We start from the raw sequence: 27,934 nt of genomic DNA on the forward strand, positions 1-27,934 counted from the left end.
CTGCCTGACCTACTGAGTTTTTCCAGCATGTTCTGTCTTTATGTCAGAGTTTCGGCAATCTGAAGGTTTATCTTTCATTGCCTGTAGGTCCTTGGCTTCTGCCTCCCTCCCCTTTTGAACAGTGTGCCGCCAACATAGCCAACCAACAGTGACTTGGACCTCAGTGCTGGGGGGGCGAGAGAATGCTGACGTTCCTCCCCTCACCAGGGACCGTTTCCAACATCTACACTCTAGATTCTCAGCCCCTTTCCACTTCGTTATTTTATTGGTTATTGTCACTTGTACAAAGGTACAGTGAAAACTTGTCTTGCGTACTGTTCGTACAGATCAATTCATTACACAGTGCAGTTATTGGGTTAGTACAGAGTGCATTGATGTAGTACAGGTAAAGTGTCATAGCTACAGAGAAAGTTGAGTGTGATATGGTGCAAGGACACTACAGGGTAGATTGTGAGGTCATAGTCCATCTCATTGTATAAGGGAACCGTTCAATAGTCTCATCACAGTGGGGTAGTAGCTGTCCTTAAGTCTGGTGGTACGTGCCCTCAGGCTCCTCTATCTTCTACCTGATGGAAGAGGAGAGAGAGAACGTCCTGGGTGGGTGGGGTCTTTGATTATGCTGGCTGCTTCACCAAGACAAGGAGAGGTAAAGACAGAGTCCAAGGAAGGGAGGCTGGTGTCCGTAATGCGCTGGACTGTGTCCACAACTCGCTGCAGTTTCTTACGGTCTTGGGCAGAGCAGTTGCTGTACCAAGCTGTGATGCATCCAGATAAGATGCTTTCTATGGTGCATCGGTAAAAGTTGGTGAGAGTCAAAGGGGACAAACCAAATTTCTTCAGCCTCCTGAGGAAGTAGAGGCGCTGGTGAGCACTGTTAGGATAGATTTCAGCCCTCTCCCCATAAAAAAAATCTGGAAGAACCGAGAAGGAAAAGCCGCGTCGCCTGCCGCACCCCTTGGGGATCCTTCCCCGGGAGAGTCGCGGCTCCAACCACCGGCGCAGCGGCGGCCATTTGGCCGAGAACGTTCTTCCGGTTCAGGGGTCGCCATCGTCTTATGTCACCTCCGGTTGTGCAGCAGCCATTTTATCTATCCGAGGAAACCTTTCCCGCTCCCTACGGCCGAAACCATCCAACGTTTAATAAATAAAATATCTAAATAACTTTTCCGTTTTAAAAATATCATTTGTTTTTTAAACGTAACCTGGTGAGGCCTGGGCTGCAGCCGGCCTGGCCGCAGGGGCTGTGACATGTCGAACGAGGAGAGTTACAAAGCGATCATCCGGTACCTGACCAACGAGAAGGAACCTTATGCGCCGGGGACCGAGGGCAACGTCAAGAGGAAGATCCGCAAGGCCGCCGCCTGCTACGTGGTGCGGCGCGGAACCCTGTACTACCAAAAGAAACGCAAGGACCGCGACGAGTTCGACGAGCTGGAGGTGGTGCTGGAGGCCGGCACTCGCCGGGAGCTGATCGCCTCGTTCCACGAAAGCGCCGAGGGCTTCCACTTCACCCGGGACCAGACGTGGAGGAACATCTCGCAGAGCTACTGGTGGAGAGGTTGGTGGGTGGGGGGGGAGAGACGCCGGGAGTTCGGGAGGGGGGGGGGGTTGCGGGATGTGGAGGTGAGAATGGTCACGGCGGGGGCTTCTGCTTCAGCGTGGACCAGACGCGGAGGAACGTCTCCGGGAGCTACTTTGGCGGGGGTGGTGATGGTGGGGGAGGAGGAGGAGGAGGATAGTGAGAGGGGTGACCACAGACGACAGAAGGAGTGAGAGAGTGGGCTTCCACTTCACTCGGGATCAGCCGTGCAGAAACATCATTCGGAGCCACTACTGGGAGGTGGGGTATGGAAAGTATCGAGAACCTCAGTGGGGAATGAACGGTGAAGGTGGGAGAGAATAGATGTACAGCGCCTGTGCTTGGGGAAAAAGTGAACAGGATCAGACCTGGAGGAAAATCTTGTGGAACACTGGGTGGATGGAGAGGTGAGAAAGAGGGAATGGCAATGTGGAGGGAGTGGAGAAAATTGAAAAATAAGAGTGATAGCAAGGGAATCTATTTTGAATAGGACCTGATTTTAGAACATTATCCTGCAAAACCATTGGTGAGGAGGTGGGAGGAGTATGATCCGATGGGTTGGCGGTAGAGTGACTTGCAGGAGTGGAGCTGGGTGGGTTGTGGGTACGAAAGTGGAGCAAGGGCAGTGGTGGAGGGAAAAGAGACTGCTGATAAGTAGGGGGTGGCGGTAAATGGAGGAGTTGGATGTTTGTAGTGAAGATAGATCAGTAATGGGTGAAATTATCAGTGCAAGTCAGCATTGAAAGCATGTCCCTTTTGAAAAAGGCATATGTATGAAATGTCATGGATGAGATGATCCTTAAAGGTGTTGTTTTGAGAGTTAATGGAATGACATTGATTGACATTTGATGTTGACAGCATTAATTTTGGAGAAACAATGAGGTTTGAGAGCATTGAATTTTTTTTTCCCTCCTTAACCCTAGTAAATTGCAAGTGAGTTTTCCTAGAGTTTCTTGACTATTATAAAAGCAGCTCGGGCAGCATTGGTGGAATAGGAAATGGAGTTAACATTTCAGATCACTGACCTTCCATAAAAATTAGGAATATTTAGAAATAAAACAGTTAGCAGAGAAGGGGAGGGGTGGGGAGGACAAAAGGGCCATCTGAGAGACGGTGGTGAAAGCTTGTTAATTGATTGGAGGAGATGCAAGTAGAAGGGGATGTATGAGAACAAAGAAAAATAGGGAAAATGCCAGAACTGTGAGGTATGTTTCACTGCAGTTGATGGAAATCTAGTGCAAATGAAAATGCTGGAAATACTCAGCAGGTCAGGTAGTATCTGTGGAGAGAGAAAAACTGTCCAGTTCTGATGCAAACTGGAGAAATATGTTACCTGAAATTGTTGAATTCATTGTTGCGCCCTGAGGTCTGTAACATGCCTGGTTGAAAGATGAGCTGCTGAGCTTACACTGTGCCAACAGAGCCCAATGTAGAGAATTAAAATGACAGGCAACTGGAAGCTCAGGGTCGCCCATGTGTATTGAATAGAAGTAGATCTTCGATGTGAAAGATTGAATGTGAGCATGGATGTAGATCTTTAATATGAAAGATTGAATGTGAGCATGAGCATCTTCAATGTGACCATGAAATGCAATACGTTAAACTGGAAAAAGTACAAGTGAATCGTTTTAACCATGTCCCCTCCAGATTAATTTTGAAATTTTTTAAAATGAGATTTTTGCATTTTTTTCATGGAATTGGGTGAATTGAACTCCCTTTTCTTTCCTAATTTACCAGTACCATTTTGCTTCATTTTCAGGTATATTTAAGCAAGTGAAAGACTACATCAAAGAATGTATTCAATGCAAGGAAAAGATCGATCGAAACAAGTCAGTATGTGCCGATACAATGGAAATCCTGGAACAGCTAGGCATAGATGCCCCAGTGGTGGGTAATGGCAATGAAACTGATGATGAGTTGAGTAACTCTGAGGGAAGATCTGATGCTCCCCCAAGGCCTACCAGAAAGAAAACAATCCCAAAGCAGGAACTGGTATTTGTAAGTAATATTGATCACATGAGTACTTAAGGGATTTTGGAAAGTTTCAACTGAAAGTCTGGGTGTTACACATTGATCTTTTTGTTTCATTTTTATAACCTATAATAACAGGATAGTTTTCATATTTAGTTTAGAAGATCAGAAAATGCCCTATCTGCACAGTATAAATGTTTAAGTAACAATGCATTGTGATGTTAAGAAAAAGCGTGCAGTATTTGATTAATTTGCAATGATAATTGAAAAGAATCTAACCCATGTGTGGAATACTGCTGTATAAATTACCTTGAAATAACAATTGACTACTCATATAGATTATTTCCAGCTCATTTTCTCAATGCTTCCATGTTGCACCAAGAATAAGATTTAATAGTCATTCAAGTTGTTATTTATTGGTAAATCTGACAGTAATGTTAGCATATAGCAGATAGGAAAACTATTATGTCAGTTTTCTTCACTTTTCAAGGCTAGGGATGAGAGGTAGAAAGAACAAGTGGGTATGAGAGTAGAGATCAAAGCAAAATATTGTGGTTGCTGCATATCCAAATTAAAACAGAAAATACGAGAAATGTTTAAGATCATGCAGTCCATGGAGAGAGAAACAGAATTGTTTAGCCAGATCACACTGACCCACTCATCCCACCCAGAATTATGTTTTAATCACCCCAAATTTACCTGCTCTGGATAAGGTGGTCATATCTTGCTGAATCTAATGATCTGGTTTGGGCAGTATCAAAGCATTGGGCAGTACATTAAAGAGGCTGTGCTCCCAAAACACCTGTGATATCCATGACAACTGGCACAGCTTAGGCTGGGCATTGCCAGCGGTAGATGTTGCTTCCTGATAATCAAGCATTTAAAAAAAAATGCTTAAATTAATTATTTCAAAAAATGCAAATTTTAAGAGTACGCCACTCAGAACTTCAAGCCTGCTCTGCCTTTAAAGGATCACGATTGATCTATGCATAATCTCAACTCTGCCTCTTGTTTGTGTGCAGTAACCTTTCAAGTCCCCCCCCCCCTCTTGCTGATTGAGTAATTGTTTTATCTCTACCTTAAAAATATTCAAAGATTCTGATTCTGTTTCCATTGCCCCATGAGGAAAAGAATTTTGAAGATATATGACCATCTGAGAGAGAATTTTATCTTAAGTCTATCTTAGATGGACAACCCCTTATTTTTAAGCAGTGACCCCTCATTCCAAGTTCTCCCAAGTGCCAACATCTTCAATCCATCCTGTCAAGGTTCCCCGGAATCGAATATTTTTCAATTAAAATTAAAAAATAACTATTTTAAAAGTTAACCAGAAATACAAAATGCACATGAATAATTTTAAACCTTAAAAGGAAAATGCCTTGGAGAAAGTTCACTTATCTTCCCATTGCCTCCTAACTCTTCACGCTCCCCATTAAAATTAAACAGTCTATGATCCAGGAGTCAAGTCCCACTTGCCTCTCCCACCAAATCTTTATCCTTAGTAATCCCAGCAAGGCCAGGAGCTCCACTACTGGATTCTATAAGTTCAGCAGTAGAGCCCATCCTGGACTTTTGCATTTCACAGTGCGTGTGTAGAAATATGAGTTTTCAGTTTCAACAACTGAGTGCCAATGGCTCCAACCGGTCTAACAGGTTAGATAAATAATTGGTTTTAAATGAGTATAAAACTCATTTTGTAGGTAAATTATTTCATTTTTTTAACACATTACCCTTGTATGGCACATTCAGTATGGCCCTATTACATCTTGCTTATGAACAATTTTGCTTAACTTCAGTTTCATGGCCAGCTATATGGATAATTTATAATGCTTCTGTTAATTGACATACACCAATCACTAAGGAAGAATAAAAAAAATGCAGAAACTGAAGTCACTAAGTGATGACCTTATTCAGTTGATTTGTTTTTCCCACATTCTCAGGCATTTATATCTTGAAGCACATTCGGTTGTCATATAGAATTTCACAGCATGGAAACTGGCCATTGAGTTCAATAATCTGTGCCAGTTTTGTGCTCTGTATAAGCCCCTCATCCATTATTTCATCTAAACGTATCCATATTCCTTTGTATTCCTTTCTTACTTCTATATCTACCAAGCTTCCCCTTATAGACATCAATGCTGAGCAGTTCAACCATTTCACATGGTAGTGAGTTGCATATTCTCACACCAAAACATGGAGTCACAATTGTACCAAAACTATGTGTAAATTGAATGAATAATTCAGGACAGATTTCTTTGTCCAGAATTACTTATTGGGAGACCACAGTCAGTGCAGATTGGTAGTAACGTCTCCTCCTTGCTGACAGTCAACGCAGGCACACCTCAAGGATGCGTGCTTAACCCACTGCTCCACTCTCTCTACACTCATGACTGTGTGGCTAGACACAGTTCAAGCTCCATCTATAAATTCGCCGATTATGCCACTGTTGTTGGCAGAATCTCAGATGGCGATGAGGAGGTGTATAGGAGTGAGATAGATCAGCTGGTTGAGTGTTGTCGCAATAACAACCTCACACTTAACGTCAGCAAGACCAAGGAATCGATTGTAGACTTCAGGAAGGGGAAGTTGGGAGAACACACACCAGTCCTCATTGAGGAGTCAGTGGTAGAAAGGATGAGCAGCTTCAAGTTCCTGGAGCATTCTGACTGGTTGCATCACCGCTTGGTATGGAGGCTCCAATGCACAGGATCAGAAGAGGCTGCAAGGGATTGTAGACTCAGCCAGCTCCATCATGGGCACAACCCTCCCCGCCATTGAGAATATTTTCAAGAGGCAGTGCCTCAAGAAGGTGGCATCCATCAGCAAAGACCCTCACCATCTGGGACATGACCCCTTCGCATTACTACCATCGGGGAGGAGGTAGAGGAGCCTGAAGACCCAAACTCAACGTTTTAGGAACAGCTTCTTCCCCTCCGTCATCAGATTTCTGAGCGGTTCATGAACCCATGAACACTACTTTGTTCCTCTTTTGCACTATTTATTTTTGTAACCTGTAGTCATTTTTATGTCTTTATGTCTTGCACCATACTGCTGCCGCAAAACAAATTTCACGATGTATATCAGTGATAATAAATCTGATTCTAATTTGATTTACTGATAGCTCTTATATATTTGTGAACATTTGTTGTGTACAACCCCAGAAATGGAAACATTGCTATGGTTCCTCAATCAATCAAACCCAGCCATAATTTTAAAGTACTCCAACAGAGCTAGTAGGATGCTAGTTGAAGTTGTAATGGCACTTTTAGTAGTTCTTCAGAAGTTCGTAACCAGATAATTGTTGGTTGACATAAATCATGTTGACGCAGATTTGAAATTGCCAAATAAATTGTTTTATTCAGGTGGATAGCAAAGGCCTTGTGAAACAGGAATCTGAAAAACACTGTCAAATAGTGTTAGAGCAATTGAATTTTCAGAGGCTCTCCAACCAATTCTGTGATGTCACACTCCTGATTGAGGGAGAGGAGTACAAAGCACATAAGTCCATTCTGGCAGCAAGCAGTGAATATTTTCGAGAGCTCTTCATCGAAAAGGGAGCACTCTCCAGTCATGAAGCTGTTGTGGACCTTTCAGGTGAGGAATAATCGAGTAACTATATTTATATTATGGCAAGAACTCTCAGTAATTGCACCATTATTTCATTTTACTAAGGAATAGGGGAGGATAAGTTTAACCAAATTACATTAAACAATCTAAAGGGTTTTGCTGTACAGTGCGTAAACTGATGATGGCAAAAATAATGTTTTAAGTCAGTAGCACAGGTACTATTAATGCCTGTTGACCTACATGCAGTCTTAACTGTAGCATTTTAAAGCTGATGTATGTAGTGAAGCCAGTGATGTAATTTGTGCAGTTTTTTTTTAACTTTTCTTGATTGTGGTGTTGCTCCTTTTTTCCTTGCTTGTATTTTTCTCCTGAGGGCATTAATGCACCCACATGGCCCCAGATGCAGTATAATTAGACAAGTGTACTGCACCCAGATGACACTGTGATGGCTCAGCTATTCATTCATTCATTGACCGAATCATTGCTAATCGTTTAGGTCACCATTGGATACCTCCTCAAAAATATGATTGGGTGATGGAATCACTTGTTTCTATTATCTTTCACTTTTAATGTTTGAAATTTGATAAGGTTGCTTGCATAACTTGTTTACGTGTATACTTATTTTCCCTTGGGCATCTCTACTCATTATCTTGTTGTCATCACATTTCTACACTTGACTTTTGGTATATTGTGGTGAATTTGCATAAGTTTGCCTTGTAATTTGTGAAGGGATTAGATTACTATGATTTTTTACAAATAATTGGGGATTCTAGATCTTTCTATGCACATCTTCATTTCTGTGATTAAATATTACATTTGCAATGCAAGTTGAGAGAGGAGTCTTTAATTGAAAATTTGTGTACTTGTGCAACTTGCATATTTCTGATTATGAGCAAATAATTTAAATTCAAATCATGCTTATTTTTTTTGCTCTTTTACAATCTAATATGGTGAGCTTCATGAATACATCTTTCCCAGAAATTAGGCAACTTAATCCTTGATAATTTTGACAGAACATTGAAACAGTCACCAAAATATGTGAAGTTTCCCAATATTTTCCTGACTTTTGGTTCTTGCATGGATTGCAACAACTAGAGTCTGCAAAAGGGGCAGTCATACTAGCATTCTGTCACTTCCATGCATTTGGCATTAGTGCTTCAATGCAGTAAGAAGACCAAACTGTTGCAGTAGTATATTTATAATTATTTTCAGTTTTAAATAGCATTCATGTAAATCTTCTCACTTTTTATATTTCCTTGCAGGGTTTAATAAAACAAGCTTTCTTCCATTGTTGGAATTTGCCTACACGTCTGTCTTAGCATTTGATTTCTGCCACATGGCTGATGTTGCCACATTGGCACGTCATCTACTAATGCATGAAGTTCTGAAGATATGTGAACATGTGCATAAACAGCTGGAGGAAAGGAAGATTACTGTGTACCAAAAGGCAGACGTAAAAACTGTGAATTCCAGAGGCCATGGCACAGAAGTGGAGTTGCCTATGGATGTTAATACTTTAGAACATCCAGAGCCTGAAGCCATTGAAAACACTGCTGATGGTTCCATAACTGTAGTACTGCAAGAGTCTATACAAATTCCTGTACCTACTGAAGCTCCTGCCACTGGTGTAGAAGATGAGGCCCCAAAAGAAGCTGTAATGTATGAATCAGAAGTGGTACATACAGCTGAAGAACTGACAGTTCAGCAAATTCAGGGTATGCTGGACTGCTCTGTGGAAGACAGTGGTGCTGAAAACAATCAGGTTAATGACCAAATTGAATCGATGGAGTCTAGTGTAAGGATGCCAAATCTGGAAAGTACAGAGAATAATGCCCAGGATGTGGCAGAAACCCCTACCACTGATGAACAGATGGATGTGCCTACTGTAAATGGGAATGGGAATGAGGATCAAGTAAAGGAGGAGGTGCCAGAGACCCTGAATACAAGTGTGTCAGATGTACCTAAACGAAAGCGTGGTAGGCCACCAAAATTGCATGACAAACAGAAAACTGTTGCCGTTGCCTCTTCTTCCAAATGCCTCTTAGATGATACTTACAAAAGCAGGTTACGACAACGTACTTTGGCTGAAGGTGGATATATTCGGTTACACAAAGGCACGGAGAAGAAGTTGCGAGCTAGAAAAAGCAACCTAAAATCTGCAACACAACAGGTATGAAACATAACTCCAGTGAGGTATAATATCAGGTTTAAAATTTAGTTCAGTATCGTATCTGATATTTTTGTTCTAATCTATTATGGAAGTTCTTTTTTATGATTTTCATCTATTGAACTAATCAATATTTAGACTCTCATTACAACACTAAAAGTTTGGGTTTATTTTGATTGTGAATGAGGCAAAATTTATTGTCAGTGCCCTTAAAACTTTGTAAATATTGTACTGCATGTAACATATCTAATATTCTGTGTTTTTCTTGATTTGTTTTAGGATAATGCTGCTTGGCACTTTTGTTTTTTTTACTTCATCCTTGAGCTATGGCATCCTTGTTCATGTAAACATTTATTACTCATCATAATTGCCCTGCAGTTGTAGTGATAAACCACCATCTAGAGTGGTTGAGTATAACCAAATGGCTTGCGAAGACAATGTAAAGCAAAAGGAATTGGAGTAGTATTGAAATCACAAGTGGTATTGATTGCATGTAAATGGTAGATCGAATAGTTAGAGAGACCTGAATGTCCTTGTAAATGAATCTTTGAGAGTTAATATGCAGGTTCAGTGAGTACTGAGTAAGGGAAATGGAGTACTAATGTTTATTGCAAGAACATTTGAGTAGACATGTTTTGCGATTTTATAGTGCTCTGAGGAGAACACATCTGGAATATCATGAACAAATCTGGTCATCCTATCTTGGGAGGAATAAACATATATTGGGGATTGATTTCTGATGTGGTGGATTTGTCGCATGAACAGTGGATTAGAATTTAGAAAGATGAGAGATGATCTCATTGAAATGTGCATAATTTGTAAGGGGCTTAACCAGGTAGATGCAAGGATGATGTCTCCCCCAGCTGGTATGTCTAGAACCAGGCATCACTCTCTCAAAATAAGGGATTGATCATTCAGGAGAGAGATGAGAGGAAATTTCCTCACCCAGAGGGTAGCATCTTAAGAATTCTCTACCCTTGAGGACTGTGGATATTCAGTTTTGTAGAGTATTTAAAATAGAGATCATGAGATGTTTGGATATTAAGGGAATCGAGGATTTGAGGTTAGTGTGGTGCTAGGGGCTGAATGGCCTTCTTCTGTTTCTTATGTATTGGCTAAAATGTATAAATTTTCCTTAAGTTCAGTGAAATATTTGATGAGTTGCAGACTTGTATAATGGGGGGGTGGGGGGGTCCTAAGTTTGGTTTGTGGGTGTTACAGCTGGCTTCACCAATTAATGAGCTAGTGAAGAGAAATTAGGTTTCTCGCTGCTGATCCTGCACTTGTTGCACTGTGAGCACTTGCATAAATAGCAATTTTTTATCCATATCACAGCAGGCATCCTTGATGAGATTCAGAACAGCATTTCAGAGGCCTGGGAGTAGATTGCCTGTCTAGCATCACCTGCAGATAACACTTGGTCTTGGATGAGCACAGGGACAGCTGGAGCATGGAGGGCTTCTTTCATCAAAATTGTTGTATAAATCAGGGCTTTTCTCTGACAGTTGGTAGAGAACAACAGTAAAGCTGTGTTGCTGGAGACCTGGACTTACCGATACCCATATACATAAAGAATGAAAAAATTTCTTCCACAGGTTGCCCAGAAATTGGTGAAGAGAGGCAGAAAGATGCAACCAAAACGAACCACCGTTGAAGGAGATGATGCAGAGGTGGAGCATAAATGTAATGAATGTGGAAAGGCTTTCCCAAAGCGTTACACCTTGATGATGCACATGATGACCCACAACAGAATCAAGGAATTTAAATGTCCAGTAAGAATTGAGGAATTGAAAAATATTTGCTCCTGTAAAATATATTAGTATTGTCTTATGCTTCTGGTAGGAACAGTTTTAGATTTGTACATTTTGAATCTTAATGTGCACAAGATGCAAATTTTACAGATTCGGAGCAATTACCCTTTTAGTAATTTTATGGTCGTTCAATTATAACTGATAATTTGCTGATGCATGTTACTGTTATTTTGACAAGCCTGTGATACAGATATTTACTACTCCTTTTAGTGATTCCTTTTTTATGAATGTCCTGTTAACTACCTCGTGCTTTGAGTAGGGCTGCATTGAGAAGAAAGACGTATAGCAGTTTCTCCTGATATAAAACTATATGAAAAAAATCAAGCAAAAATATGCCTTAGCAGATAAATCAATTATATGATACAGTACTGATCATTCAGTTAGAAAAGTCTGTGCTGAATTAGTTCCTCTTAATCTTATATGAATGCCAGTGACTAGGTCCCTCTATGATGCCTTCCTGTGAAGTACCAGCATGCACTTTTTGTACTTGTAAATAAAGGCTGTCTGTATAGGCTTCCTATCAAAAAGGTGCTTAGCTTCTGCAGGAATAGAGAAAAAAATGGACAGTAGAATTAATGCAAATAGTGAAACATGTTTAATTCTAACATTTTACCATGAGCAAAATATCAGTTATTCATTTTCCTATTACTTCAGCTTTGTGAGAAGGAGTTCCTCTACAAAGCTTCTCTGCTTTCTCATCTTCTGCGCCACAAAAGGAGCAGTGAGCAAATAGATGAGAGTCCTGGGGGAAGGACAAAGCGACAATTCATCTGTGACATCTGTGGAAAAACACTGCCAAAGCCTTATAACCTGCGACTTCATATGCTTAAGCACACAGGTGTCAAGCCACATGTGTGTAAGGTGAGAATTGATTTTTGCCTGCATTTTAAGAAAAATGTTTTGTTGGTGGCTAGAACTGGAAGAGAGAGATTTCTTTGTTAAAGATGCTATGAGTCTCCAGAGCTTTAATATTATAATAGTGAGGTTTGAACTGACATCTGATTTCACAATCTAGGAAAATTAAGGTGCTTTTAATTAGTATAGCTATTGACTGAGAAAAACTCGCATTGCAGCACATTTCTGCTAACTTTCTAACTGAATATCCCTTCCTTCAGTTAGCAATGTTATTCCTCGCTTTGAATTATAGAATTTTAGATCATAAATTCTGATTGTTGATAAAGATTCTACAAAATTGCTGAAATCTACCATATTCTTAATAGCAGTGAAAAAAATCATTTAATGAAACAGGATTGACATTGGCAGCCCTTAAAATTAATATTGTTTACTATGGAGAATGGAATTACTGCAAAAAAAAAGAATATATGTCGATCTCATTTACACAAGCAATTTCTTAATGCTTAGATATATGATCATGAACTGTAATTTTTTTTTTATCCTGTGCATTCTAATCCGTAATGGCCTGAAATCTCTACACAAATACCAGCATTTCTGTGTCTGTACAAACAAGTCTCAGAGATTTTGCAGCTTGTTGCTGCTGCTGTCAGGTTCAGTGCAGTCTACATTTGCCCCATCGTAGAGTCCAACAGCAGAACACAAACTTCCCGCAGTTTCTCAGTCCACTGAACCTATAAATTCAAATCCTGTAAAAACTGCAAATGCTGGAAACCTTTAATGAATCATAACTATGGAAAGAGAAATGTCTAATGTTTCAGGACAAAGGCCCTTCATCAGAACTGGGAACAAAGAAAACAAGTTTGTTCAAGTTGTAGGGAGGGTGTGGGAAGGATGAATAGAACTAAAGGAATATTCCAGTAGAATGAGGTCAGGGTGCCAAGGGCTTCACACTTATCAAAGATAATCACTTTGTCCCATTCATTCTGTATCTCCCTCCCCATCTCTTCTGGAACTCAGACACAAGAGAGGATGCAGATGCTGGAAATATGGAGCAAGGAACACAAAATGCTGGAATTTCTCCAGCATTTTGTGTTTGTTCCTTCTGGAACTTAAACTTGTTTTCTCTCTTCCCCTTTTCTGACCTGAAACATTAACTCTGTTTTTCTTTCCCCATATGCTACCTGATCTGCTGAATGTTTCCAGCCTTTTCTGTTTATATTTCAGATATTCAGTATTGCAGTTTTCTCATTTTCAATTCAAGTGTGACTTTGTCTTCCCGACATGTGAGAAACACTGGAGATCTGGTCGCCATATGGTATAAACGCAGAAATGAATCTATTTTTAACGTACTGAATACTTCAAAGAAGTAAACTAGAAAATTTAACAAATGTTTTTCAAATCATTGTTTTTTTGCAATTCCTCATATTATAGACCTTTGACTTGGTTATTGTTTGGTACAAGGCAGAATATTTTTCAACAGTGAACAACATACCATGAACACTTTGAAAGTATATTCTATTAAAATGACACAAGCACACAAAAAATGGAAAATATTACATTTATACAGCAGCTTTCACAACCTCAGGATTTCTCAAATGCTTCATAGCCATGGAAGTACTTTTAAAATTTAGCCACTGCTTTACTGTTATAATGATATTTAAAATACCAAAGAATGGGGTAGTTTATTGCAATGTAAGTAATTGTTAAATTAGAAAGGAAGTAAACTAATATTTATATATATATTGGCTAGTAAAACATTGATACTGCTTGAGTCTGTTCACCCCAGAACAGTGTCCTAGGCAAGACCATCTTCATGATGTCATTGTCACTAATTACCAAAAGTAATTAAGCATAGCACATGATAAAAATTGCTAACTTTCTGGAAATTAACAGCTAATCAAGTATTATGAAACTATTGTCTTCGAGTTTAAAAAAAAACCATTAAGGGTCTCAGATTGACCTGGTCTCAACTGCAGAACCGATAGATGTAATGCTGTAGGAAACACCACTGTGCAAAGAAAGAAAAAAATTGCCATGATATCCTCTTACTGTACATTAATCACTTGTACAAGTATGAACAGTGGGTGAGAACAGGATCAGGTTTGATTTGCTAATTAGAGCTGGTTGAACAAGGAACTAGAAAGTAAACAGTGCTTAAGTGCCTAACTCCTGAAGGGGTTTGATGTTTCAGAACAGGAGTGGATAATTTTAGGTTGTTGCCGAGTGCAACAAAAGACTGTTATAATATTTTAACTTTCTTGATTCTTTAGATATGTGGGAAGACCTTTGGCTATAAACATAGCCTAAGACTACACATGGCTCACCATGAAGGTAAAAGGGAATTTAGCTGTGAAATATGTGAAAAATCATTTGCTACAAAGCGTAGTCTTCAGGAGCACAATAGTGTTCACACAGGTAAGGAAACAGTAATGTCAGAATCCATGATTGCTAGTTGACAGAAAATATGAGTTCCAAGTGTATCTTCTCCAGAAAGGTTTCAATAGTTGTGATGCATCTCTTCTTGCTTCATTTGTTTTGGTGGTATCATACTTTATTACCTAGAAAAATAAACATTTTTATGGTTCTGTCTTAATCTGTGAAGAGACATTCTGCTGATTAACCTTGGATGCTATTCAGTGCTACCATCCAGGAGATATTCCTCTTTTCTTTTTCCCCCACATTTTTTGCCTCTTTATCATTGGCTGTATGGAGTTTATTATGTATTAATTTACTTAGATAAGAGTGAAGGAAAGTCAAATCCACTTTTTGGCTACAACAACTTATTGAAATCCCTTTAATCAGGTTTCTGCCTTATCTACAATACTGAAACAATCTTGTTGGAATTTATAAATGGCAGCCAATGTGATTGTGACAAAGATGATTTCTCCTCCTCCATCCTTCTGATGCCGTCTGCAGTCTTTGATTTAGTTGACCTCATCATCCTTCTTTTCTAAAGCCAGTCATCCAACAGGATAGACTATACTCACCTGGTTCCATTCTTGTTTCTCCATTTGTAGCTTTGGAATAGGCAATGATAGCTTCTCCCACTGGACTCTGATGTTCTCCCAAGGATTTATCCATGCCCTCTTATTTCTCATCCACATGCTGCCTTTCATTGAAATCATCAATAATGATACCCAGGTCTACCTCACCACCAAATCTCCTGCCCTTTCTATTGTCTCTAAACTGTTTGAATGCTTGACTACATCCATTATTGAATGAACAGAAACTTTGTCCAGTTGATAACGGAATGACCAACACCATCATCTTTGGCCCTCTCTGCAAAATTTGTTCCTCAGTCATCAAATTCAATTGTCTCTAGGCTAGTTGTCAAATGAAACCAAAACTTCTGATCATCACCCTATATGATAGGACTGGAGAAGGTACAGAGGCAATTCACCAGGATATTGCCTGGGCTGGAGTGTTTTAGCTATGAGGAAAGATTGGATAGTTGGGTTTGTTTTCCTTAGAGTGGAATAGACTTGGAGGGGATGGGGGTGTGGTTTGCTGGTGGCCTGATTGAGGAATACAAAACTATGAGGAGCCAGGTTTACATTATGGGGGAAGAGGTTTAAACAGGACCCGAGGAAGAATTTTTCACAAGGGTGGTTGGAATCTGGAAAGCAATGCCTGCAAAGGTGGATAAAGTGGATACTCTCACAATATTTAAGTACCTAGATGAACACTTGAATTAACAAGGCAGAGGAGGCCATGGACCAAGTTCTGGTAAATGGGATTAAAGTGGATTGGTAATTAACAGTTGGCATGGCCAAAGGGACTCTTTCTGTGCTTATGTGATTCAATGACACTTCATACCTGATCCTGAGCTCAACTTCAGACTTCCTATCCCACCTCCTTACCCCACGGCGTGCCTCTCAGCTCATCTGCTACTTGCACTCTCTTCCGTAGCCTTGTTACCGCTACACTTGACTATTCTAAAGCTTTCCTTATTCTTTTCCTATAAACCTGCAGTCATTTAAATCTCCTGTTGGTGTTCTAACTTGTTTCAACTCCAATTCACCTGTTAGCTCGAGCTTGTTCCAGATCAAGCAATGTCTGGATTTTAAATTCTCATCCTTATCTTCAGTTCTTTCTGTGTCCTCGTTGTTCCATATCTCTGTATTCTTCAGCTCTACAATACTTAGTCACCTGCCTAATATCTCCTAAGTAAATGTTGTTTGACAATCTTGTGAAGTGGTATGAGACATCTTCCTGCATTTTTGACACTTGCAGAATTGAAAATATTGTGTTCTAAAGTCCATTCTCTCACCATCTCCTCTCCTAGCAGTTGTCTCAGATTGAGCCAGATTGTTTGCACCCTCAGTGTAAATTTTGAACCTTATTTTCTCTCCGTTGCTGAGATTACTAAGATTAATTATGTCTGTTCATTGAACATTATTTGCCTCCACCCACCATGCCTTCGCCTCCCCCCCCCCCCCCCCCCCAAATCTGAGGCACAGTGGTGCATCTAGCTAGTAGAGCTCCTGCCTCACAGTGCCAGAGACCAGGTGCAGTCCTGACCTCAGGTGCTATCTGTGTGGAGTTTTGCTGTCCCTGTCACTGCATGGGTTTCCTAAAGATTTGCGGGTTGGTAGGTTAATTGGCCACAGTAAATTGCCCCTACTATGTAGGTGAATGTAGAATCTGTGGGAAGTTGATGAGAATATGGGGAGAATAAAGAAGGGACTAATATAGGATTAGTGTAAATGTGCGGTTGATGGTTAGTGTGGACTAGGTAGACTGAAGGGCCTGTTTTTGAGCTCTATGTTTCTGTTAGTCTGTGACTCTCCTTCCATGGCTTTTCTACTGTATTTTCTGTTTAACCTTGTGAAGGAGTCGGAGCTTCTTTGTAAGGCTCTAATCAATGGATACAAAGGCAGAATACTCTGAGCAAAAATTACTTAACCTTGCCTTTCCTTTTCGTTCTCCTTAATTGCTTTTAGTAAACTGGGAAAATACTACTACAGATAAGTCTACGTTTGATTTGTATTTTTTTCCCCATTTTATAAGGATTTTGTTTCATACTGTGTTCAAAAGATATTTTATTAAATTTTGCTTGGTATTCGGTTAATATTTCAGGTGAATCCAAGTACCTTTGTCCAACTTGTGGAAAATGTTTCAAACGTGCCTCTGGTCTCAGCAAACATTTAAAGAGACATTTGCCAAAGCCTGAAATCAGAAGCTTTCAATGCACCCAGTAAGTTATTGGAATGATTCATTTAAAAATGGTCTTTTATAGTAATTTACAGGGCAATGGAAACTATATGATAAACAAAAATGGGTTGGTTTTTGCATGACACATGGAATTTTTCTCATGATTGATCACCTCGATTACTTCCAACATATGTACTTTACAAGGTTATGATTCTGTGAAGTCGCCATACATCTATGACTAATTCTTCATCTTTGCTGTTGGGATAATAATTGAACAGAACAATTACACGCTTCCCTTTATAGGACCTGCTCTTTTCATAAAATTGATTTCTGTACAATAAATGCATTTTATAAAGGATGAGCTATCTACTCTGTCACATTACTGTATATGATGCAGCATAAAAGAATCCGTTGTTTTATATATACATTAAAAACGAGAGGGTAGCTGGGGGAGGGTAGGACCACTCAAGGACAAAGAAGGAAATTTCTGTCTGTTGCCAGGGGAAGTGGGTGAGGTACTGAATGAGTACTTCGCATCAGTATTCACCAAGGAGAAGAACATGGAATGGATGATACTGAGATCAGGAGGGTTATGTTGATATTGTAGGGTGTGTTGATATCAAGGGGGAGGTGTTGGGTTTTTTGAAGAACATTAAGGTGGATAAAGGGCCCAGGGCCTGATGAAATTTAACCCAGGTTATTGTGAGAGGCAATAGAGGAGATTACTGGGGCCTTGACTGAGATCTTTGCATCTTCTACAGGCAAAGTCCCAGAGGACTGGAGAATAGCCAATCTTGTTCCTTCATTCAAGAAGGGAAATGGGGATAATCCTGGAAATTATAGGCTAGTGTCCCTGACATTAGTGGTATGGAAATTATTGGAGAAGATTCTTAGGGATAGGATTTACTCTCATATGGAAAAGTAAGGACATATTAGAGAGAGCATGGCTTTGTGTGAGGGAGGTCATGCCGCACAAACTTGATCAAGTTTTATGAGGTGGTGATGACGATGATTGATGAAGGTTGGACAGTGGAAGTTGTCTACATGGACTTAGGTAAGGCATTTGACAACATGGCAAGTTGATCCAGAAGATTAAGGCACATGGGATCCATGGTGACTTGGTAGATTGGATTCAAAATTGGCTTGGCCATAGAAGACAGGGTACTGGTGGAGGGGTGTTATTCTGACCAGACGTCTGCAACCAGTGGTGTTCCATAGGGATCAGTGCTGGGATCACTATCATTTATGATAGGACGAAAATGTAAGTAGGCTGATTAGTAAGTTTGCAGATGACAAGAAAATTGGTGGAGTTGTGAATAGTGAGGACAGTTGTCAAAGGATATAGATTAGTTGGAAATATGGGCAGAGAAATGGCAGATGGAGTTTAATTCAGATAAGTATGAAATGGTGCAATTTGGGAGGTCAAGTGTAAGAGGAAAGTATACAGTAAATGGCAGGACCCCGAGGAGATCTCATATACAGAGGGACATTGGGGTGCAGGTCCATAGCTCTCTGAAAGTAGCAGTACAAGTAGATAGGATGGTAAGCAAAGCCAGGGTCATCAGTCAGGGTGTTGAGTTTAAAAGTCGGGAAGTCATGATGCAGCTGTATAAAACTTTGGTTAGGCCACATTTGGAGTATCGTGTACAATTCTAGTTGCTGCATTGTAGGAATGATGTGGAGGCTTTGGAGAGGGTGCAGAATAATTCATTAGGATGTTGCCCGGGTTAGAGAGTATTAGCTATAGGGAAATGTTGGCATATTTATATTGTTTTCTCTGGAGTGTTGCAAGCTGAAGGGCGATGTGATAGAAGTATATAAAATTATGAGGGGCATAGATCTTTTTCTCAGAGTGAAAATGTGAAATGCTTGAGGGCATAGATTTAAGGTGAGAGGGTAAGTTTAAAGAAGATTCGTGAGACAAGTTTTTCTTTTACACAGTGAGAGAGAGGTGCTTGGTACGCACTGCAGGGGAGATTGTGGATGTAGATATCAGTGTTTAAGGGGCATTTAGACAGGCACATGAACAGGCAGGAGATGGAGGGATATAGAGCACATACAGGCAGCATTATTGGTACAGGCATTGTGGGCCGAAGGACCTATTCAGTGTTGTACTGTTCTATTTTATGCCTATGTAGACATCTGGCTAAATGAAAGTCAGAATAAATGGACACAAAGTAGAAAACTGGATGGAGATGACTGCAATATGGTTTTCTCTTAATGTAGTTTAGGACTGACGTGTTTGAATATTAAGTATTAGGATCCTCTATCATGCCATTTAATTTTGGATTCCTGGGTTCACTTTTATTTTTACTGTTTAACTTTGCCGTTCACATTTATCAGTCAGATCATGATACTGCAAACCTAATTAGAAGAGTGATTATTTGTAGTTAAATTGAAACGAGAATGTCTTTTGAGAGGATGTCTTTATTTTTGTAGATGTGAACGAAGTTTTTATGAAGCACGTGACCTGCAGCAACACATGTACAAGCACCTTGGTGTTAAACCATTTCAGTGCCAGATCTGTGGGAAGTGCTACAGTTGGAAGAAGGACTGGTATTCTCATGTAAAAGCACATTCTGTTACAGAGCCTTACAAGTGAGTACAATCAGTTCTTGCATAGGGAGAATAATTTGTATGTCACAAAAGTTTAACAGTTCCATTACAGGAATGTTAATTAGAACATTACTCATATTACACTGATGTATGTAATGGTTTAATTATTAAATGAAAACTTTGAAGAAGATAAGAGTAGATGAGTTTATTTGGATTGTGAGTTGAGAAGGGTGGCGATTTCTGATGGGAGTAGTGATGAGGGCAGGGATACTGATGCTAATTTTCCAATGACTACTGGTATCACCAAGATTACTTAACCAGTATCCGGTTTCATTTTTTATGTTTTTATCGTGATTGCATTTGGTGAGTTGCTATTGAACAGCATATCAATTACAATTAAATGTAGGAAACATGAATTTCAGCATTCTTGCGTCACTTCAGATAATCCGAGTACTGCAGTCTTCAAAATTCTTATCTTAAAATTCCTGGTGAATTGGGATCTGTTTTGTAGAAATCATGCAGTAGTTAAGTGCTCATTTTAATCTGTATTCTGTCAAGAATCATTTCAAGATTGAGATTTCTATTGGTGGGGGGGCAGCATTTTTCTTCAAAGAAAAAATGTTTAAATTTGCATTGGATTAGCTGTCCAGTAGCACAATTATTTAATATGTTAGTAAACATTGATCAAAATGCAGTATTGGCAACCAGTTTAGATGAGATTTCAATGTTTTCTATTTGAAATGATAAAGAAATCTAAAAGGGGGTGTAATATTTGGCTATAGGCATGTACATTCATGTATTTGATTGAACAGCTTGAATATTTATTTAGCATTGTTAGTGATTAAAAGAGAGTTAATTTACTATTAATCCATTAAACAAACTTTTAATTGCCAAACAGTATTTTTAAATATGCTAGCCAATTCTGGAAGTTCTTCCTTACAACTTTCCTGATTATGGCAGAGTGAGTAAATCATGTTAAGTGTTCTGCAACTAGCACAGAAACCACGCAGAAGAATTTCCTCTGCTGATTTAGTCAAAAGCATGATCTCTGTAAGAATTTTATCTGCTGTGAATCAAAGAGAAATTATTGGTAACTATTACAGCATGAGCAACTTCCTTTGCACATGTGGAGGTGCATATTTTTGATGTTCATAGAATCCTGGGTTCAGTTTCATTTTCTCATTCTTGTACAATAAGAGCAGAGTCCCTCACATTTTCCAAGGTATGCTTTTAAATCTTTGCAGGTAAACCATCCAAGCTAGCTATTTTTTTCCGCCTAATGTTTGCTCAGTCATAAATTGTATTTCAGTAGGTTTGGTTGACGTGTTGGTGGGAGAGCAGTTTAGGACCAGTGATCATAATTCTTTCAGTTTCAAGATAGTCATGGAAAAAGATGGGACTTGTCCCAATTGGGGGAAGGCTAATTTCAATGGAATCAGACAGGAGCTCTCAACTGTTGATTGAGAGAGGTTGTTTGCAGGTAAAGGGATGTCTCACAAATGTGACGCTTTTAAAAGTGAGATAAGAAGAGTTCAGGGCCGGCATGTTCCTGTTGGAGTGAAGGACAAGGCTGGCAAGATTAGGGAACCTTGGTTGACGAGGTATATTGAGGATCTGGTTAGGAAAAAGAAAGCATAGGTCAGGTACGGGGAAGTGAGATCAACCAGATCTCTTGAAGGGTATAAGGGATGTAGGAGTACACTTAAGAAGGAAATCAGGAAGGCAAAAAGCGGTCATAAGATATGCCTAGCAGATAAGATAAAGGATAATTGTAAAAGATCTATCGCTATATTCATAAGAGTAGCTAGGGATAGAGTAGGTCCCCTTAAGGATCAACGTGATTAAGTGTGGAGCCATGGGAAATGGGCAAAGTCTTAAATGGATACCTCGTCTGTATTTACCATGGAGAAGGACATGGAAGCTAGTGAGTTCAGGGGAGCGAGCAGTGATATCCTGGAGCATATCAACATTAGGAAGGAGGAGTGTTGGAGATCCTGAAATGCACAAAGGTCGATGAATCCCTGGGGCCTGGCAAGGTGTATCCAAGGATGTTTTTGCAAGAAAGAAAGGAGATGGCTGAGGCCCTGGCATAAATTTTTCTAACTTCATTAGCCACAGGTGAGGTACTGGAAGACTGGAGGATAGCTAATGTTGTGCTTTTATTGAAGAAGGGCAGAAGGGATACGTCAGGGAACTACAGGCAGGTGAGCCTTGCATTGCTGGTGGGAAAGTTTATCAGAAGAGATTCCGTGAGTCAAGATTTATTTGCATTGGGAAAGTCAGCATGGCATTGTTTTTGGGAAATCATGTCTCATGACTTTGAAGAGGTGACCAAGAGAATTAGTGAGGGCAGAACAGTAGATGTTGTCTACATGGACTTTAGAAAGGCCTCTGACAAGGTCCCACATGGCTGGTCCAGAAGCTTAGAACACATGGGATCTGGGGTGAGCTAGCTAATTGGTTACAAAGTTGGCTTGGTGGTAGGAGGCAGCAGATGGTAGTGGGGGGTTACAATCAGTGGCGTGCTACAGGGATTGGTGCTGTGTCCTCTGTTGTTTGTCATGTGTATTAATGATTTGAGAATGTAGGTGGCATAATTAGTAAGTTTGCAGATGACATGAAAATTTATGATTATAGTGGACAATGATAAGGTTGCCTTAAGTTACAACAGGATATTGATCAATGGGGAAAGTGCTCAAAGGAATAGTTCATGCAATCTAACTCGTACAAATGTGAAATGATGCATTTTGGGAAGTTAAGCAAGGACATAAATAGTGAATAGTGGGGCTCTGGCAGAGTTGTTGAACAGAGACTTAGGGCTACAAATATATAGTTCCCAGAAAGTGGTAGCATGAGTAGACTGGGTGGTGAAGAAGGCATCTGACATACTTGCCTTCATTGGCAGAGGCATTGAGGACAAGAATTGTGACATCTAGTTACAGTGTACAAAACATTGGTTAGGCCCACTTGGAGGACTGTGTGCTGTTCTGGTTGCTTCACTACAGGAAGGATGTAATTAAGCTAGCGAGTGTGCAGAAATGATTCTCAAGGATGTTGCGTGGATTGGAGGGCTTGAATTATAAGGAGACATTGGATAAGCTGGGTCTGTTTTCCATGGAGGGAAGGAGGCTGACAGGTGACATGACAGAGGTATATACCATTAGGAGATGCATAGATAGGGTAGATAGCCAGGGTCTGTTTCCCTTGATAGAGGAGTCTGAAACTAGAAGGTATAGGTTTAAGGTGAGAGAGAAGGTTTAAAGGGGATCTGAGGTATACATTTTTCACACAGAGTAGTTAGTATCTGGAGTGAGCTGCCAGAGGAGGTGGTGGAGGCAGGAACAGCAACAACAATTAAGAGGCATCTAAACAGGTAGCTGAATGAGCAAGGCGTAGAGGGATATGGAATTAATGCTGGCAAGTGGAATTGGTATAGATGGGCATGATGGTTGGCATCGACGTGATGGGCCAATGGGGTGTACAGCTCTGTGACTCTAATTTGAGATCGAGAAATTGTAAAATTCTATAACACGAGACAGCTCATCCATTTGTCATCTGTGGTTTGCATTGTGATTTGTGCTTCCAGTTTTGTGTTTCCGGGATTGGGCGCTTCTTCCATCAGTGCAGTGTGAAAACTGATGCCTGCTTGTCAGTGTGGCAGGAGACTTTGATTCCATCATTAGAAGATCATTCCTGGGAAATCCTTGTAATCTTTTTATGCTTATTAATTCATGGATATCTTAATACTTTATATCTATTAGAAACCTGAGTGACTAAACTTAATTCTGGTTAGGGTTGTCTTGTAGTTGCCATAATTCCTCCAGTTTGTTGAAGTCCAAAACCCACTGTGACTCATGGAAAAATAATCACGAGACTTGTAAGAAACATTGCATCATATGTTGATATTTTCTACTTTTCAGATGTAATGTTTGTGGAAAAGAATTCTTTGAAAAAGCTCTTTTTAGGCGACATGTCAAAAAAGCCACACATGGCAAGAAAGGCAGAGCAAAGCAGATGCTTGACCGTACATGTGAGCACTGTGGGAAGAAGTTTTCACAACTTAGAGAATATCGGAGGCATATGAATAATCATCAAGGTAAATGATAATGTAATTCAGCAAAAGTGAAATCATTGTTGGCTTTAAACCTTGCCTTTCTGTTGTCACATTTTTAAGAATGTGAAAAAATTGCAATGCTGTGTTAAATTATGAAAGAAACTGGAGTTTTAAAATAAATCCATTGTCTATATTCTCTTTAAATCACTTATTCTGTAAAGCTTCAATAATCTGTTACCTAATTGTTCAAAATTCCCAGTGGTTTGGCATCTGGCTACCCAGATGATGTTTCCTGTGCTCCCTTTAAATTCACAGCGACACTGTTTCCTGTGCTCCCTTTAAACTCACTGGGGCACTGTTTCCCGTTCTCCCTTCCTCCCTTCTTCAGCTGAAGTGGAAGTTTTCTCGCTGGGTTGCAGCTGTGTTTCTTTTATATTTTAGGATTAGACTGATACAACTTAAACTGATACTGAAACTCCTTCCAGAGCTACAGTGTAAGCAATCCAGTAAAGTGCAATTCTAGCTGGTGTATCAAGAAATAATTTTGCTTTCTTTTTAGCTCTCTTGTTTCTTCTGTGCTGGCTTCCTTGTCTTCTGGTTGGTACTTTTACCTTCACTTTTTACTTATTACAAAGTGATTTTGAAGCTGTCTTTTTTAAAATTACAAATACTTTCAACATTAAAACAGAATTATGTTGGCGTCTTTGCCTATAGTAGTATGAAAAATAGTGGGTTTAGAAAGTTATTATTTTTGTGTTTCACAACTGCTGCATCTTATTTTTTTTGTTAATGGAATTTTGTCAGATTGCTTGCTGTTGACTAGATTTTAACATGTCAACCTGACTCCAGTGGATATCATAGTAAATATAGAACTAAAGTTATTTTGATAAAATAAACTTTAATTCTGTTAATATAATTTCTCCCATGCCATTCAGAAATCCTACTGTATTTGCAGACAAAATATTGGCAAGAGAAATAATATAAAAAGTAGCCTTATTATTGTAGCAGCTAAGAATGAAAACTTTACTTTCACTTTTATGCTTTGCCTTCCCTACGGCCTGTACTTAAAATAGCTAATCTAATATTGAATATATTGTATTAAAACTGTTCGGTAACTAGTGGAGAGGGCTACATTTTAATTGGTCAGCAACATTCAAAGGTATTGCATCCTTCATGAAAAGGGACAAACCTAAATTTAAAAAATAATATTTGAAGTGTAGTATTGGTTCTTTACTGCTTGAATGATTTTATTTTAGGTGTGAAGCCATTTGAATGTTTGACCTGTGGAGTAGCCTGGGCTGATGCACGCTCGCTTAAACGGCATGTACGAACGCATACAGGAGAACGGCCTTATGTCTGCCCAATATGCAATGATGCCTACATTGATGCTCGTAGTTTGCGTAAACATATGACTAAGTTTCATAAAGAGCACGTTCCTGGCAAAATAATGTTAGAGAAAGACACACTTCAATTTCATAATCAGGGAACACAAGTAGAACACGCCATCAGAATCTTAGCTGCTGATATGCAAGATGAACTGGACAAATCAGATTTAATTGGTGAAGAAATTGAGACCGTCATTGTGGCTGGAGAAGCGGTTGAGGCTGTCGAGGCGGTTGAGGCTGTCGAGGCGGTTGAGGCTGTCGAGGCGGTTGAGGCTGTCGAGGCGGTGACTTCGGTAGAATCTGTTGAAGCTGTGGGTGTGGAAAGCCAAGATGAGGCATTGCCCACGCTAACAGATCATGGAATTATGCAGGTGGTTAACTATGTACTCTCTCAACAGCAAGGACAGAAACTTAATGAAATTGGTGAAACTGTGGAAGTTGAGGTCACCCATATTGGAGAGGCTGAAGAAAATGTACAAGGAAACTGAAAATCTTGGGACATATCCTGATAACTGATTGTGTGCATTACTTAATGTGGGAATTTGTTTATGTTAAACCATTCTTCCCTAATCAATCCTGGTCCTGCAAAGGTCAGAAATACGTAACTGGCAGACTTTTACAAGTATATATTGGACTTCTCACAGAACAGTAATTCATAGTTGGTAAGTAATAATGATAAAGGGAAGGTTTGAGTTCTAAAACCAAAAGACATTTTGAACTGCTTACATTTATGAGATGTGCCTGTAGCATTCTGCAGTAAAGTTTGAGCTTCCAGCAATTTTAGCTGCAATTGCAATTTTTTTTTCATTGCTTCCTTACTTTAAGCCTTGATAAATTCAATGGAAACTGTCCTTTATCAGTATTTTATGCAGGAGATCAGAATTTTATAGATTGCAACACATAAGCATTTAGAAATTCTTAAAACAGGCACATTTTTACATGTGGAAATTGTTGACTAATTTCATGTGCACTATTCAGACAAGAATGGGTCAGATACACAAACTGTAGCATGGAAGTGGAGAACTGATCTCACTTAACTTGTATATTTTGCAAGGAATCAGTAGAATTTGAAATGAACAGGATGATATATTTATAAGCACAATGTTTGTTCTGAATAAGTAGAAAATAGATTTCCAGATGTGGAGTTTAATTTTAACTCAAGGCCCTGTTGGAATTATTTAAGATTTAGAGAAGTGTTTAGACAAGTTGAGTCCTGATGATACCATGACTGTTAACTTCCATAAAATCATTAATAAAGGAGAAACCTAGGGCTGTTGTCATCTCAACATATGTTAGTTGTGCTAAATTTACTCAGATGAAGCTTATCTTGAATAAATCTGGAAATCCCCCAAGGTTGTTACATTTATCTGTGAAATTGCACAATTTCAGTTGTAAGGAAAGTGTTGTAAATCTAGAAATACTAATCTCAGGTAACAACAGGGATGGGTTTACTTTTCTTTGTCCAATAGGAGGCCTTTGGGCAAATGAGTGAATTGTAATTTATGTAAATAAATGTGCATATAATAGGTTTATACATTTACCACTTTATGCATGTCTATAATTTTCAAAATTCAGTCACTGTTAATCAAACTGTATATGTACATGTGACTTTAAAAATAACTTGCAAAAGACCTCCATGTAATATAGAACACTGAAAAGTCGGCGGTTTTCCTGATGATCTCTGCATTCCAGAAATATATATTAGGGGAAAACTATTTAAAAGTGCAATCAGGATTTTTTTTTCCATTTGTAAATTGTCTTGTCTGGCTGTAAGCTTCCATGCATAATTATTAAAAAAAAACTATGACGTCTCATTAGTTTAATTTTTCTCTGTCAGAGAACACCAATTTTATATTAAAATTGTTTTGGTGTCAGTACAAGCTTCAGTTGTCTTAAGTGCTGAATTGAATTATAAAAGATATTCACAGAATTTTGGTGTCACAGATCGCCTTTAATGCCCATCCCCAAATGCCTTTTGAAGATGGTGGCACCTTTAACATTAATATATTGAAAGTAGTCCAAAATAATTGTAGGACATGGGATTGGGCTCCAGAAATTAAACTGATCACCAACAATAAATTGGTAAATTGGTTTATTGTCACATGTACTGAGGTACAGTGCTCAGATACAGATAATTTCATCACATCAGTACATTGGGGTAGTACAAGGGAAAAACAATAACAGAATGCAGACCATGACAAGGTAGATTGTGAGGTTGAGAGTCCATTTTATAATCTGCCTTATGACCTTACACCTTATTGTCTGCCTGCACTGCATTTCCTTGGAAGGAAAATCTGTGACTAGCTGACATTTCCCAGTAACTGGTGGTATTGACCTATCTGGTAAAGAGTGGTTTTGGAAGGTTAATGCAATAGTTGCCACTATGATGAAGTGGTAAATCATTGTGCAGGATTTAAAAAGTTGTACTGGAAAAATAGACATGTGAGAAAGCTGCTCTCTATCCTTCTAATCACAATACAGGATACACAGAGGCCTAAAATTTCCTGCCAGTGATCAGTGACCAGTACTCACCCATGCAGCAAGTCTGCTCTTACCTGTATTGGATCTACCTACAGTATATCAATTGACTAAAGATGGCCTTGCTCCTTGATGACCAAGTACAGTGCAGAAGCAGGGTTGAGCATAAATGATGTCATGTACTGCAGCAGAACAAGCCCAACCCATGAAATAGTTGAAAACTTTGTCAACTGACTGAACTATGCCCCTCTGCAAACACATTCAAACGTGCATGTCATTTATACAACTTAGTATAAAATCAACCAAGTAATTTTTAAAAATGCACTTTAATCACGTGCAGCCCTTCAGTTTCAGTGG

At 39.4% G+C, this 27,934-nt stretch overlaps 1 protein-coding gene across 1 annotated transcript; it reads left to right on the top strand.

Moving 5' to 3' along the window:
* Positions 1-253: 253 nt before the first annotated feature.
* zbtb11 (zinc finger and BTB domain containing 11) lies at positions 254-27,012 on the top strand. The gene is made up of 11 exons (XM_052014855.1): positions 254-1,558; positions 3,339-3,577; positions 6,913-7,144; positions 8,380-9,287; positions 10,880-11,056; positions 11,750-11,956; positions 14,221-14,365; positions 17,030-17,147; positions 19,544-19,702; positions 23,581-23,756; positions 24,971-27,012. Exons 1-11 carry the CDS (start codon positions 1,249-1,251, stop codon positions 25,585-25,587), a joined length of 3,288 nt encoding a protein of 1,095 aa, XP_051870815.1. The 5' UTR covers positions 254-1,248; the 3' UTR covers positions 25,588-27,012.
* The last annotated feature ends 922 nt before the right edge of the window (positions 27,013-27,934 follow it).

This window comes from Pristis pectinata, chromosome 4 (genome assembly GCF_009764475.1).
Source record: "Pristis pectinata isolate sPriPec2 chromosome 4, sPriPec2.1.pri, whole genome shotgun sequence".
Lineage (NCBI taxonomy): Eukaryota > Metazoa > Chordata > Chondrichthyes > Rhinopristiformes > Pristidae > Pristis > Pristis pectinata.

Coding starts and splice junctions, on each gene's coding strand:
- zbtb11 (XM_052014855.1), top strand. CDS start 1,249: ATGTCGAACGAGGAGAGTTACAAAGCGATCATCCGGTACCTGACCAAC. Junction 9,288..10,879: donor TAAAATCTGCAACACAACAG/GTATGAAACATA, acceptor TTTCTTCCACAG/GTTGCCCAGAAATTGGTGAA. Junction 14,366..17,029: donor GCACAATAGTGTTCACACAG/GTAAGGAAACAG, acceptor TTAATATTTCAG/GTGAATCCAAGTACCTTTGT.